Source organism: Galleria mellonella, unplaced genomic scaffold (genome assembly GCF_026898425.1).
Source record: "Galleria mellonella isolate WM207_F2 unplaced genomic scaffold, CSIRO_AGI_GalMel_v1 utg312, whole genome shotgun sequence".
NCBI classification, from domain to species: domain Eukaryota; kingdom Metazoa; phylum Arthropoda; class Insecta; order Lepidoptera; family Pyralidae; genus Galleria; species Galleria mellonella.
Genome location: NW_026442074.1, coordinates 4,176,651 through 4,191,327, shown reverse-complemented (window position 1 = coordinate 4,191,327; position 14,677 = coordinate 4,176,651). Strand labels below are relative to the sequence as shown.

The 14,677-nt window shown below is 31.2% G+C and overlaps 2 protein-coding genes across 3 annotated transcripts; one reads left to right on the top strand and one right to left on the bottom strand.

Moving 5' to 3' along the window:
• Window positions 1–2,812: 2,812 nt before the first annotated feature.
• Window positions 2,813–9,418, bottom strand: LOC113523151 (cyclin-dependent kinase 1). Its single transcript, XM_052895992.1, has 7 exons — window positions 9,011–9,418; window positions 8,735–8,879; window positions 8,150–8,284; window positions 7,548–7,657; window positions 7,034–7,147; window positions 6,579–6,681; window positions 2,813–5,798 (listed from the first exon to the last, which is right to left on the bottom strand). Exons 1-7 carry the CDS (start codon window positions 9,157–9,159, stop codon window positions 5,592–5,594), a joined length of 963 nt encoding a protein of 320 aa, XP_052751952.1. The 5' UTR covers window positions 9,160–9,418; the 3' UTR covers window positions 2,813–5,591.
• A 455-nt stretch (window positions 9,419–9,873) lies between these two features.
• On the top strand, window positions 9,874–13,780 carry LOC113523149 (aldo-keto reductase AKR2E4-like). 2 transcript variants are annotated; one of them, XM_052896058.1, is made up of 7 exons: window positions 9,874–10,011; window positions 10,320–10,398; window positions 10,781–10,954; window positions 11,506–11,622; window positions 12,208–12,375; window positions 12,606–12,809; window positions 13,505–13,780. In XM_052896058.1, exons 2-7 carry the CDS (start codon window positions 10,324–10,326, stop codon window positions 13,682–13,684), a joined length of 918 nt encoding a protein of 305 aa, XP_052752018.1. In that variant the 5' UTR covers window positions 9,874–10,011; window positions 10,320–10,323; the 3' UTR covers window positions 13,685–13,780. The 2 variants fall into 2 exon arrangements, with proteins under 2 accessions (XP_052752018.1, XP_026764814.2); XM_026909013.3 differs by lacking the exon at window positions 9,874–10,011 and having other exon boundaries at window positions 10,074–10,398.
• The last annotated feature ends 897 nt before the right edge of the window (window positions 13,781–14,677 follow it).

Below are 14,677 nucleotides of genomic sequence, written 5' to 3'. Positions count from 1 at the left end.
GGAGTAATGTTGATGCTCTAAACACTACTGCAAACGTAATTTCTTGTTCTACCCAGACAACCATAGCTGCTTCCTTGTCTTGCAACTCTTGAGCCCAGCATCGTGGAGCCTGCTTCTAGCAGTTCTAGCACAAATTTTTGCCTCAGCGTCTCGCTTAGTTCAGCAGCAAATTCAGATGTTTTCTTACGATTTTTCAAAGAACTTGAACATGAATTGTCTGTCTTATCTTGCAGATATAATTTTGTTCCTTCCACTTGGTGTCAAGTTTTTGTATCTTGTGGTCATCTTGTACAGATAAATCTGTACAAGATTTAACATCTTGTACAGATAAATCTGTACAAGGTATATCTTACGGCAGCGATTCCTAAAGTGAGTTCTGCGAAACCTAGGGATTCTGTAAACAATTCACCAGGGTTCCGCGAAATTATTTACACAGTGAAACAATTTAATTTTTCACATTAAAAATTAAAGGAAACTATAAAGTGACAATGAAATACTTTTAAAATAATTCTAATAAAAACTTTTGTTCTTATTCAGTGTTTTTGATTTGTAATCGCTTCCATAAATAAAAGTTATATGATGGGCGTTCCGTTATCTTGAAAGTTTAGGAACCTTCTTCCTTACGATACTATGAGGACATTTCATAATCTTGGCAATTTTACTTTTATTTTTGCCTTCGTTAGACAATTACTGGGTTTCTAGTCGTTCCTTGTTATTTAATTCACGGCGATTAGGCATTTTTCTAGTTTTTTTATAAACTGCCTCACGCAAAACAACAACCAATTTACAATAATTTGTCGACAATTATTCACACATAGTGTGTATGAATTGTAGTAAACTATTTCCCTAAAATTGTACCTGAAGATGAGTCACCTCTATTGTGTTTATAGTTTTATGACATGCTGCGTTGTTTTGATTGGCTCATTTTAGTCTTTAGACGTGTACTATGTGATAATAGACCCAGTACGGGGGGGGGAAGGGATTGTTAGTAATGAGATTTAACAGCCCCATTGCTAGCAATACAGGTATATCAGGTCGACCTCCACGCGGTTCTCCCTGGAAACCACAGTGGTTATTTTTTGTTCAATTAGTCACTATGGGCCAATTGACCTGCCTTCATCCTCACCTGTCACCCTACACTGGTACCCCGCCAGCGTATACCGATAGTGCAGATAGGGTTACCGTTCCATCTTCACTCATTAAAAAAAAATAGACCCAGTACAGGTCAATAGATAAGAAATTTCTAAGGATTTTAAGGATAGGCAAATACTTTTGCTCAAGGCTATATATTGATTAGATTTAAAATTGTTTAATGTAAAAAGATGTATTGAAAATAACTAGTTTGCGAGTGAAATTGTGATTCTTAGTAAGGAGACCTTTTAAATTACACAAGTGCATATTAAAAATATATATATATATATATATATATATATATATATATATATATATATATATATATATATATATATATATATATATATATATATATATATATATATATATATATGAACGATATATAACTGAATTTTGAAAATTATTTATTTATGAAACTTTAATTACACATAGAATGTGTAAATTTGCGGACTTAACACCATATAATTATTTATTACAATTTCACTAATATTCTTCATTGCTTAAAGCTTTTTTGCATTTTTTACATTGACTCCAACAAATTATGTATAATTTTATTCTACAAGATCAAATTTAATAGAAGTGGCATTTGCAAATAACACTGTACGCATGTCATTTATTCCTATATAATGTGTATTTTAGTCAACAGTTTTGTGTTTATATAGGTGTTACTATATTATAAAATTAATCTGTTACAGTGGCTTGGCTTTTCATACATTTCAATTTTTACAACTGGAAAATAATACCTAAAAACTATAGGTTAGAAAACGACAAAAGTAACTAGTATGGAGCGTTTAGCTATCAAGTTTTTAAAGTTTCTTGTTTTGTGATCCATGTACTTGCTAATAATTTTTACTTCAGCTTGTAACATAACGATCCTGAAGATATTTCATAGAGTAAATACAACACATATTAATTTATAAAGCTATTATTAAACTTTTGTATTTATAACATTGCATAGTTTAGGAATATGAGGGGAAAGGGATTGTTAGTAATGGGGGTCTAACACCTCCATTGCTAGCAATGTACCCTATCAGGTCGGTACCCTTATTATCCACACGGTTCCCCCTGAAAACCATCGTGGAATTAATCACGATGGGCTGACTGACCTGCTTTCATCCACACCTATCACCTCTCATCTGCCCTGCCAATGTATACCAATAGCGCAGGCAGGGTTACCATTGTATTTTCACACATTAAAAAGTTTAGGAATATTGTAATGAAATCCATTTTAATTTCTATACTGTATTTATGATTCAAATTTAAAATATCCATATTAGTCATTGTAACCGAATTAATAGTAATAAATTTAAAATAGGCAATATCTGGAGACTATAACGAAGATGTGTGAGAAGCCACGCTCTTTAAGTATATCTTACCAAGCCAATTAGTAATGATTAAGAAAGATTTATTTTCGTTGTCTGTAGATTGTAGTTAACAATTTTTTGTTGTGTACAATATTTTTATAAACAATAAATTTGATTGAAATACTTACCGTTTTGTATTCATTTTCACCCATTAAAAATTATATTTGTGAATCTCGTCTGTTACGTTACTACTATTAAATAGCAAGATTTAAAATTGAGAAGACTATATTCTGAAAGCTGTGGTTGAACAAAGAAAACGTGACAATAAACACTTCAAATTGAGGAAGTCATGAGTAATTAAATAAAACTGCAAATTACTAAAAATAATCATATATTACAAATTAAACTAGCTACTAAATTAAATCAATTAAATCTTACTCGAGTTATAATGAATTATAATTAAATGCATTTCATTAATAAATCATACCGTTTAAATACGAACAAATAAATCACAAAGAACAAATATAGAACACACTATAAACGCAGTGAACAAATATAATCTTAATGAAATAGTTGACAATCACAATAAACAGACGCTGACATACCGGTACAATTATTATTATGGTTACATTCAGCGAATAAAGTTTTAAATAAAGAAGAATTTCATTTTGCGCTCTCATAATGTACGCTAAAGGCCCGCCTTTATACCAATATTTCCGTAGCCAGCTGTGGGATGTCAATTTATTATTATCTAAGTTTACGAGAAGCATATCAAGCGTCGCCTCTTATGAAGGTGCATTCACTGCGTTTCAACAAAACTCGCATTCCAGACATGAGTTTGTATGAAAACAAAGAAGATAAGAAGCACCTTATAAATATTAAAACTAAAACTCGCGTATTCATTTATAAAAGCTACTGCTAAGGGCCCTTATAAGGCTAGAAGAAAACAAGAAAAAAAGAAAACTATTCGACTAAATTTTACTTACATTATAGTAGAGTATAACTCGATCTTTTAAATGTATTCAAAATATTCATTTATGAAATCATAATAAAGCTACATTCACATAGCTCCGAGATAGGAACTTGAGCTCCAATCCACGTAAGGACAGTATACATTTATTACACACATAAATACAGAGACGGTATGTATGTACTTGTGCATTTTAATGTATAATGCGAATTAGGTTGCGTATGTCATACTCAAAGATGTATGAAGGGTGCTTTAATGATATATATATATACAAATATAATAAACGTAATGTAAGAAAAAAAAACATTGAACAAGGCTACATTAGGGTATAGGACACTAAAACTAAGGCTATTCCATTTTGACAACATTGCGAAAAATAATTTAGCAAAATTTAGTCGATAGTATACACCACACAGTAACATTTCAGTACAAATACCATATTTACAATACTCAAAGGCCACAGGTTACATATAAAATTCTTTTGTATAATGCCAGTCACTTCTCGATGCTTAAACTATTCTATTTAAAATATATTTTAAGTCATTACTATATTTATAATTTTGATCAGCTTGTGATTGAAAATGGAATCTCAGACAGCACCAAAGAGATTCGATATAGTGAAAAAATATTGATATTAACTATTGGAATGACTACATATGGGCTTCTATCTTTTGATGAACATATTTTTGACACAAAGAATCGAATTGGACACTAGATATGTTTTAAAAATTCTTCGTATATATATATAGTATATAGTCACCCAAGCAATAGTAACCCTTGTGCATCAATCATAAGATTCTCTTCGCCTCATTTCAATTAACAAAGCAGTCTTACTATTGCCTAAATGTTCTAGCTTCGAAGATACACATAAGTTTTGTTGAGGTTTATTATCTCATTTGATCATTTCGAAGCAATCACTAACTAAATCATGTCTATAAAGTAGAATACAATCAATATCTGTAAAAAATATGAATATTGTAGGTTTTAATCAGTATTTGATATAATTGCAAGAAAATTGTGTGATTATGTGAATTAATTTCAATGTCTTAGAATTTTAATGTAAATTATTTTCAGGAACATTATATAGAATAATTTGTCTATTTTTAACAAAACCTACATTCCCTTGCATTTTAATATTTATTATAATGAGAACAAATAAGCAAGCCATATGTAAATATCAGTCCCTGACACAATCTTTTGCATCATAGTTTAATATGGAATATTGCCTTAATAAAATCAATTCTTTTCACATCCGACAAATTACAATAACGATATACATTCTATATTGGCGACTATATGAGCAAATTTTATGGCAGCTTATATGCAGACTTATATACTAGAAATTTTTGGAGTCTGACTAACAAATGGCTTGTTTGCAATTGTAAGTCATTGGATATTGGACTACTATGCGCGCAACTCACGTAAACGTTGGTTTTTGAATCTATTCAATATTCTATCTTAAATCATAATATCAGACATAAAAGAGGGCGGCAACTACAACACATAAATATTGTTGCAAAATTGTTGTCGGTTCAAATATATGTCCAAAGAATCGCTTGGAGCAATTATTTTTTATAATAAGAATGTTTGTACCTGCCCATACGATTACCAGTCGTTCACACACATTTGTCATTGATATTTAGCTATAAATTCATATATTACGAATAGACTTTCACAAATAAATTAGAATCGTGACATTATGAATTGTCAAATCACCGATCTAACCAATATAATGCATGTAGATTCTGTAAAATTGAGTTTAGCAGTTTAACACAAGACATATATAGACCCAAGTGCTCTCAATCGAGTACACACTCAACAATCAACATACATCAGCTACTTAAAGTATAGAAACACTAATTGTGGATTGAAAAACGAAAAAAGCTGTAATCGTGAAATTTTACACAGATTCGTCTTTTTAATAATTTTTCGCGAACATGAGTGTGTGAGTAATGAAAACTGCATTTTGAATGGGCGAATCATATAAAATCAATATTAAAAATACTTATAATTAAGTTTACTTCAATAAAAAAGTATTATTAAGTTTTTTTTTTTTTTTAACTAAAAGAGATTTGTATGAATTCACGATTCATGTATGTGTGAAAGTCTTACTGTCCTGATATGGAATAAAGTGTAGACTCAAGACTTAATAACTAAGTGGTCAGTCGGGACGTGTGTATTGACTAAACGCACTGCGCGGTACCGTCGGAGTCTGGCGAGTCCTCCGATACGTAGCAGATGTAGGCCGAGTCAATAGTCAGCCCGGACGGTAGCTTCACGCCACGGAAGTATCGGTGACGACGAGCATCCTTCGCGGATATACGCTTCACTGGATCGTATATTAACATCTTCTGTAGGAGATCCATTCCAACTTCGTCCAGGTTTTGTACCTGTAAAGATACATTTATTGCTTTACTTGCTATTAGTTATAAACAAATGCAAGAGACACAGCATTATTTACATCGTCATAATTTTCGCTCAATTTGTCAGTTTTAAAAATCAAAGAAGTGCGATCTGCAAACAATACTATGCCACATATATCCTGCATGGCAAAAACATTTATTTAACTAAAAATAGGAATGACCCCAGAATAGATCCTTCAGGTACACCCATTTGCACAAGTGATCCATTAAATATAATGTTATTTAATTCTTTTTTAATCCTGTTTGATATATATGATTTAATTAAATTTAAAGCATTGGTCTTTGACACCATAAAATGCTAGTTTTTCAGCAATATATCATGATCTACACATTCGAAAGCCTTAGACAATTCACAAACAAACACCAATAGCATCTAGTGTTGGCAGTCACAGCAATATCTATTATATATATATATATATTGTTATGCTATCAGTTATGCAATATACACTATCAAAAAGAAGAACCTGCTCCTAATGAATATAGATATGTGACTGTATCCAAATGTATGGGAGATATTACAATGGGTGGTCTACAATGTCCAGAAGAACTCAATATATGCATATCAGATATTACTCATGTCTATATACGAGTCCTGTCGTGATCACGTCATGAATCATCAGCAATAAAGAAGCAGATATGTAGGTATTTACCTGTAAAATCTTTTTTATCGCGAGTCCTGATTGTGTATTTAAAATATGTGTAAACAACGCGAAAGTTTAAAATTAACTACCCATCTCTACTACTTACATGGTTGTGGAGATTAAATGTATTCCAGTTAGGGAAGGTGGGTTTGTAGTCGGGCAGAGAAGACACACCTGGCCAGATCTCCTCTGTAGGGGTGCGTAGCATCCTGGAAAATAATTTTTATACCTTTAACAAGTTTACTTTTATTTATATGCATGTATAGAATACATCATACATTTAAGTGAACAACAAACTCCAGTGCCGTTTTTAAATTGTGTATGTTAGTTTTTTAGTATTAAGTAATATCACTGCCATATCTAACCTTTAAAATTGAAACAAAGTTTAGACATGAAGGTAAAAATAGATAAGACCATGATGGCCCATGAAGACAATGTATAAAATTATATCTAGATTATATGGAACCCACATATAAGATTCCTATATCTAGCAGAATTATTTATGCTGGGCATTAATAAATTAGAAAAGGTGTTGTCTTCACATTAGAAAATAATATTTACCTGAAGATGCGGAAGAGTTGATCAATCTCCGAGTCCCCTTGGAACAGGGGTTTTTTTGATGACATTTCAGAAAATATGCAGCCCACAGACCAAATGTCTATAGGGCATGAATATCTGGAAACAAATAACCAATATGTATGTTAAAACAATAGTTATTTACTCTTCTCTACCCTAATAAAGGAAATTTGTTTATTTTTTTTAATATTGTCCACCATTCCCTTATAATCATGATAAATTGTACAAATAAGTTATCTTAATTTTGCAGCATTTGCAGATTTTGAAATTTGGAATGTAGCATCAAATCATCCTCTATGAGTTTCTAGGCTCGGCATTCAATAAAATTAAGTGAAGTCAGGTACTTGGCAGAGCTGTACCAAAGGTGACAGCAGTGGATGCTTGATGCACAGGGCATTATGGAGTTGTAGTAGTTGTTTCTATATAAAGTTCCACCTAACCTTAAAGAGGATATTAGCGGTAATAAACACAGAGATCAACATGATCCCAATTCACTCACCTTTGACTACCTAGTAGTACTTCTGGTGCTCTATACCAGAGAGTGACCACTTCATGAGTGTACACACGAACTGGTACACCAAATGCACGACCCAGTCCAAAATCAGCTACCTGTCAAACAAATTGCCACTTTGATTTTCTATAAACACTATTATATATTGAACATTAAAAGAAAAATCAAAAGGAAAACATTAAAATAGAAATTTAAAAGTTTAAAAATTTAAGACTAAATAATATGCCATAAATAACAAAGACATTCTATGTACAAAAATTTCATTCAAATTGAATCAGATATTTAAGATTGAGTACTAAACATTGAAATAGATTTATAAATGTTCACTATGGAGAATATATGCATACAATCTATTGAATTCTACTATGGTATAATTTTTACTAATATTATAAATGTAAATAATGATATATAAAAATAAATAAATAAAAAATGTAAATTTTTTGAGGTCTGTTACTCAATCACTTTTAAATAGCTGTATGAATTTGAATGAAATATGATAAACAGGCAGATTATATCTTAATTCATTAATTTATTCAAATACATTAATTATAGTTAATAGTTAACATGCTGTATTAATGTATGTTTAATACCTTAATAATACCAGTCTTATCTATAAGCAAGTTCTGAGGTTTGAGATCTCTATGCAGGATACGTCGCTGATGGCAATACAGTATTGCATTGTTTATCTGATACAAGTAGCTCTTCACCACCGCTGGGTCCATAAACTGATCAAATAAAACATGTATCTGTTAAGTGTTTGTTTGCTAGCAGAGCATTTTTGTAATAATAAATGAGAAATATTGAAATTTGTCATATTGTTTTTGAAAATTGACAGATAATTTGAAAGTTACCACAGATTAGTCATCTTTATACTATTAAAGGCTTTTAATACCTATTCTGTTTATAATTGGTTATAACCACTGATAAAGATAGAGGTAGATGATATAAGTATCTCAGGTTATACAAAAACTATGTCACTAATAAAGTATTGGCCTTGATATTACAAAATACATTATTGATAGCAAATTCCTATTTAATAAATACATGTTATGTTGTTTTGTTAATTCACTAAAATTTTACAATTTTATCTAAAAATTATGTGAATTTAGGTGTAAAGATTTTAATTTAAAGTGAAAATGTGATATGCAATTAATTTATAAAGATTTATATTTTACCTTCCCCGAACCCAGGGAATCCATGTATTTCTTCAGATCCATAGAGAGAAATTCAAAAATAAGATAAAGGCGGGACTCTTCCATTAGAACATCTTCTAGTTTTACAATGTTCGGATGGTTCAATTCCTTCAGCAATGATATTTCTCTATAAATGAACAAAATTGGAAAAATTTAGCTATTTAGTAGGTTATTGTTTGTTTAATCCAAATATTAAAGTCAATAGAGTAAAAAGAATTGACAACAATATAAAATGAAGCTGTTAAAAAGAAAACAAACCTTATAGCCGTTGACGGTATGCCTTCATCTTCAGATTCCAAACGAATTTTTTTCATGGCTACAAATTGACCTGTGATTTTATTTTTACCTTTGTACACTACACCGTAGGTACCTTCACCGATTTTCTCAATTTTGAGAAAATCATCCATCTTGTAGTGTGGAATCTTGATATTATTTGAAGTAAAATGCGATGTAAACGACACTTGAAGACTACCGCGTGCCAACTAAAATAATTAATGACGTTGAACTTAAAAATACATCGGTATCAATAATGTTGAAATGATCAGCAGTTAATAACTGGGTCGACTTGTAGTTTTAAAATAAAAATGTTTCTATATTACAAAATTAAACAAATTCTCGGTTATTGTTTCTTGAGATAACGTCTTTCAAACGAAAATTTTTTAAAATTTTCTAATTGTCATTTAACATGTCATTGTCAAGTATTTTTTTCAGAATTTTTCCGTTTTGGAATCTATGACTAAATTAATTGCGACCAGTTACCACGAAATAGATCATTAGTGCGAGTAAATATAATTTTTACTATCTATTATTACCCTAAATAAAACAATAAAAATATTCAAACGTAATTAAATACGATGACAATGGTCACATGAGTAAAGCTCTTATCAACGAGATTAAACCACGATTACTGTCCTATAAGTAGCAAACTAAGAACAATGTATTCTATTTAGAAATCTTTGGTAGTAGGGTATATTTTGTCCATGCTCGATTAACTGTTTATGGATTTGAAGTTATTGAATTAAAATCCGTTGACGATAGTTATAGGTTAAAGAGAGTATCTGATATTCTCGTTCTATGACGAAGGCAGATACACACTGCCGCGCAATTATACAATTTGACATTGACTATGACAGTATACTTCTATTCATATTATTAAGTCACAGAACAGATTAGAGAGGGAGTTTTAAATTTGTTTTTATTCAAGTAAATTTAGGTTGATCAATTATTTCTGTAATTTAATTTAAATACTGTATAAAGAGGTAATGACTGATTTCTCATTGTGATTAGAAGATAACCGATTCTCAAGTGTCTGTGCAAGTAGCTTTGCAACAGATGATTTTTTTGTTGTAATTATTTAACGTACCATATATTATTATTCTGAGATAATAAACATCACGTGTTGATCACGATGTAATTGATAAGTTTCGTGATGTGTAATTGACCAATGTCGATAAAATTTGGGCAAATTATCTGACTTTGTTTTGAAAGAGATCTTAGATTTTTTAATTGATAATAAAATTAATACTGTAGTAAACACTGATTTATCGCTTTTATTTTAAAATTCAAGAAAAATGGTTGTGAAAGCGCCTGCCGTTAAACTTTCCAGTGGATATGAAATGCCTATTGTTGGTCTTGGCACATATGCAGTAAGTTTCTTTGTTTTATTCTTCAAAATATCATTTATACTATTACATGATTAGGGGACAGCGCATCTTCATACACTGACCCATATGGTTTGTTTCTAACAGATATATTAGTGTAATATACAGAATGAAAACTAACCTTATTCACAAAACTTAATAAATTCTCCTCTTAGTAATGTATACTACACTACTTGGCCAGCGTAAGTAAACAGTGTAGAAATATTTATTAAATAACCTAAATTAGCAAAGCAATTTAATTTATATTTTCTATTTTTTTACTATTTTTTATTATGGTTATGTAAGCTGCCCAAAAATAAATATTCTCTGATTGTGATCCATGCTCATGGGAATGTCATGAGTCATGTTATGATATTATTTTTTATAGCGTAATGCAGAACCAGGGCAAGTTCGCCAGGCTGTTGAATGGGCAATTGAAGCTGGCTACCGTCATATAGATACTGCAGCAATCTATCATAATGAGGAACAAGTAGGAGAGGGCATATCTAATAAAATTAAACAAGGAGTGGTTACCAGAGAAGAACTATTTGTTACTACAAAGGTAAATGTATCTTAATTCATTATTTTTAAACTTTATTCAGGGCAAGTATTGGAATATTTGTCAACTGATAGAATTACTGTAATGCAACTCTATAAAATCCTTTCTGACTTCATAATGAATAACCATATTATTATAGGCTTATGTCCAGCAGTGGACGGATAATGGCTGAAATAATGATGATGATGATGATGATGATGAATCATATTAAACTATAAATTTCATCCTTCTTATTTTGTATCTATATTTTTTTTTATCCTTTTTCTACTCTCCTGTGTCCTTGTTCCCAAATTATGGCAATTTTGATTCTCGTTGATTTCCTCATTTTTATATTTGGAAATGGCTAATAGCAACCTAAAAAGCTAAAACAAGAAAAAAAAAAGAAAAATACGCCTAACCTACATAGGAGAGATGTATAATAATAATAATTTATTTTTTATGACCAAGTCACAGAAAAACCACAGTTTTCCCCAGTAAAATTATGTTTATGATATTGATAGTTTATAATTTCACGAACCTTAAGTCATGCTTATAATAATATTTTTTATTTCAAGCTCTGGAATGATAAGCATGCTGAAGCAGATGTACTGCCTGCATTGCAGGAATCCTTGTCTAAACTCAAGCTGACGTATGTTGACTTGTATCTCATACATTGGCCAGTATCTGTCAATGTAAGTATGAGTATAGATTGATACATTACCTAGATAAAAGTACAGCATGTTTAGGCCTGATCAACACTTGTATTATATGTACATTCAAGGGAAAGAAAGCTTTTTTTAATGGTTAAAAATGGAATGGTAGCCCCTCCTGTGCTATTAGTATACATTGGCAAGGGCCTAATAAGAGATTATACATGAAGATGAAGGCAGGTCAGTTAATCTATTGTGACAAATTTCCTAAGAATGAACCACGATGGTTTCCAATGGGAACAGTATGAAAGTCGACTTGATAGCAATAGCTGTTAGATTTGATTAATAACAATCACTTTTCTCCCGAGGTAGAAAGGTTCTCAAGTGGCAATCCTGAGTAAGAATGGAATATGTGGTGACCACCACATAATGGAGTGGTCATTTTGTGTGTTGCAGTGAATTGATGGATGTGGTTACCTCAAAAGCATATTTTCTGTTGGAATGTGAAGAGTCTAAGTATGAGTAATTAATTATTTCTTTTTTTAAAATGTCTATATTCTATGTTGTTCCCATAATTATGTTTGATAAATATACAAACGTAACAATGCACATAATTTTATTTTAAAGGAAAAAAGTGAAGATACAGAAATAGATTACATTGAGACATGGAGGGGCATGGAGAATGTTGTAAAATTGGGTCTCGCTAGGTCCATCGGGGTGTCCAACTTTAATAAGGAGCAACTGACTCGCATTTTGAGTGTCGCTCAAATTAAACCTGCTGTTCATCAGTTCGAGGTAAATTGGTTTAATAATATATATTTTTTTACTAAATAGATATGTACATAGTAAATAATTTTGGCATATCTAGCAATGGTGTTTTGTGCTTGTTCATATCATGGTCATTAGTTTTTTTTTTTTTTTTATTATTTTAAGGGCTTTTACCTTCTTCAGGTATATCAGGTTAGTAAACTAAAAATTCGGCATATTTTTTCAATGTCAAATCATACTATATATTTTATTTCCAGATTAGTCCAACTTTGACGCAGCACGATTTAGTGAATTTTTGTATACAATCCTCTATAGCTCCAGTCGCGTACACGCCGCTCGGTCTTCTATCTGACGCCAGGCCAGAATTTACTGGCAAGGACGTAATCAAAACTGATCCCAAGTTGGGTGAATTGGCTCAGAGATATGGCAAATCTAGAGCGCAGGTTGCCTTGAGATATCTAGTAAGTATATATTTGTGTAATATTATTCAACCCTTGCTTATAAGTAAGCATGGAAATTGTTACTTTATTTAATTCATTATCATTTAGTGATATTATTTTTACTCGCAGTGATATCACCAGTGACAAATGATAACTTTGATTTGCGTTCGCAATGACTGAATATCGCATTCGCTGCTATTTGCTATGTTAATTGAAATATGAATTATTATTATTAAGATAAGAGCGAGCGAATAGAGACTGATGCAGTATGATAGTCTCTATTCGTTTGCTTTGTACAGCTCAATTGGTCATCTGCTGCGATTTCTTTTAATACTTATTGAGGACAGAATAATAATAATTTATATATTTAATTTATAATTACGAATAAATCCGAACGCAGCGACTATCAGCGATTACATTCAAAGTAATTTTAGCATTCTATATGAAACGACTAAACTCTTAACTGGAGTAATGTATGATTTCGCGTAGACATATTCGAAAATAGATATCTAACCGATATCGGCAATATCGAAATAGGTGATGACCTTATCCCCGTCACAAATATCCAGAGGAATCCAATATATAGATATCGGATCGGTATCCATATCATCCATGTCTACTACATTGATTTTCCTAGTTTTCAATCGACGCGTATGAAGTAACTGGAAAAAAGTTAGTTAATGTGTATTTTTTTATGTGTAATAATATTTTTCCAGATTCAACGTGGCATTACGGTGATTCCTAAATCTTTCACCAAGTCACGGATAGAGGATAATTTGAATTTGTTCGACTTCAAACTCAGCCAAGAAGATGTAGATATAGTTGACGGTTACAATTTGAATTTGAGATGTGTTCCTGCACTCACAATGGCTAAATTAAAAAATTTCGCTTTTTAAATTTATTAAAAAATATTAAGCTAATATGTCTATATTGTATATTTGTTGATGAAATATTTTTATACATAATAATAGAATAAAGAAATTTAGCATATATTTGTATTTATTTTTTATTTGCGACTTTTGTTACTTGCCCATTTCTTAGTCTCAGAGTTCGTAGGTGTTCGTTTAGGTAGTTCTTTTTTCCGTTACTGCAATATCATCAAAATAGAGAGCAACATTTGGGATATTATTATTACAGATTAGTATCTAGTAATTTTTCTAAATAATGTTAAAAAATAATGCTTTTGTAATACAGAATGACATTCAGTTGTATTGGAAACTAGCTGACCCCGCGAACCTTGTACCGCCTAACCACAGACAATTGGGGGGAAAGGGATTGTTAGTAATGGAGACTGAGAATCTCATTGCTAGCAATATACCCAACCAGGTCGACCTCCTCGCGATTCTCCCTGGAAACTATCATGGTTAGTTCCTGATGAATTCATCATGATGGGCTAACTGGCCTGTTTTCATTCTCATCTATCACCCTTCACTGGTGCTCCGCCAGCGTATCCCGTTAGTGCAGGCGAGGTTACCATACCATTTTCACCCATCAAAAAAAAAAACGTTATTCAATTGTTGTCTTCCCGGAATCTCTCTACTAACACTTGAACTTTATGGTATGGTATTAAAGTTCAAATTGACTTTTAATTATTATTACGAATCGTTTGTATGAAAGTATAGAAAAGTTTTGTTCTTAGACTTTTTAAGACAATTAAAAAAAAATTTTCTCCGTAAGAACCATCCTCGTACTTCAAGGAATATTCTAAAAAAAGAATTAGCGAGATTGGTATAGGTGTTCTCGAGATTTGCGCTTAGCAACACATTCAGCGATTCATTTTTATTATTGGAAATATTATCATTATTAGGTGTTTCTTTTAATTCGGGCGCTATTTCAAATTACATGCATGCAACCTTCAAATTAATTTTGGAGAATATATTACCATTTGC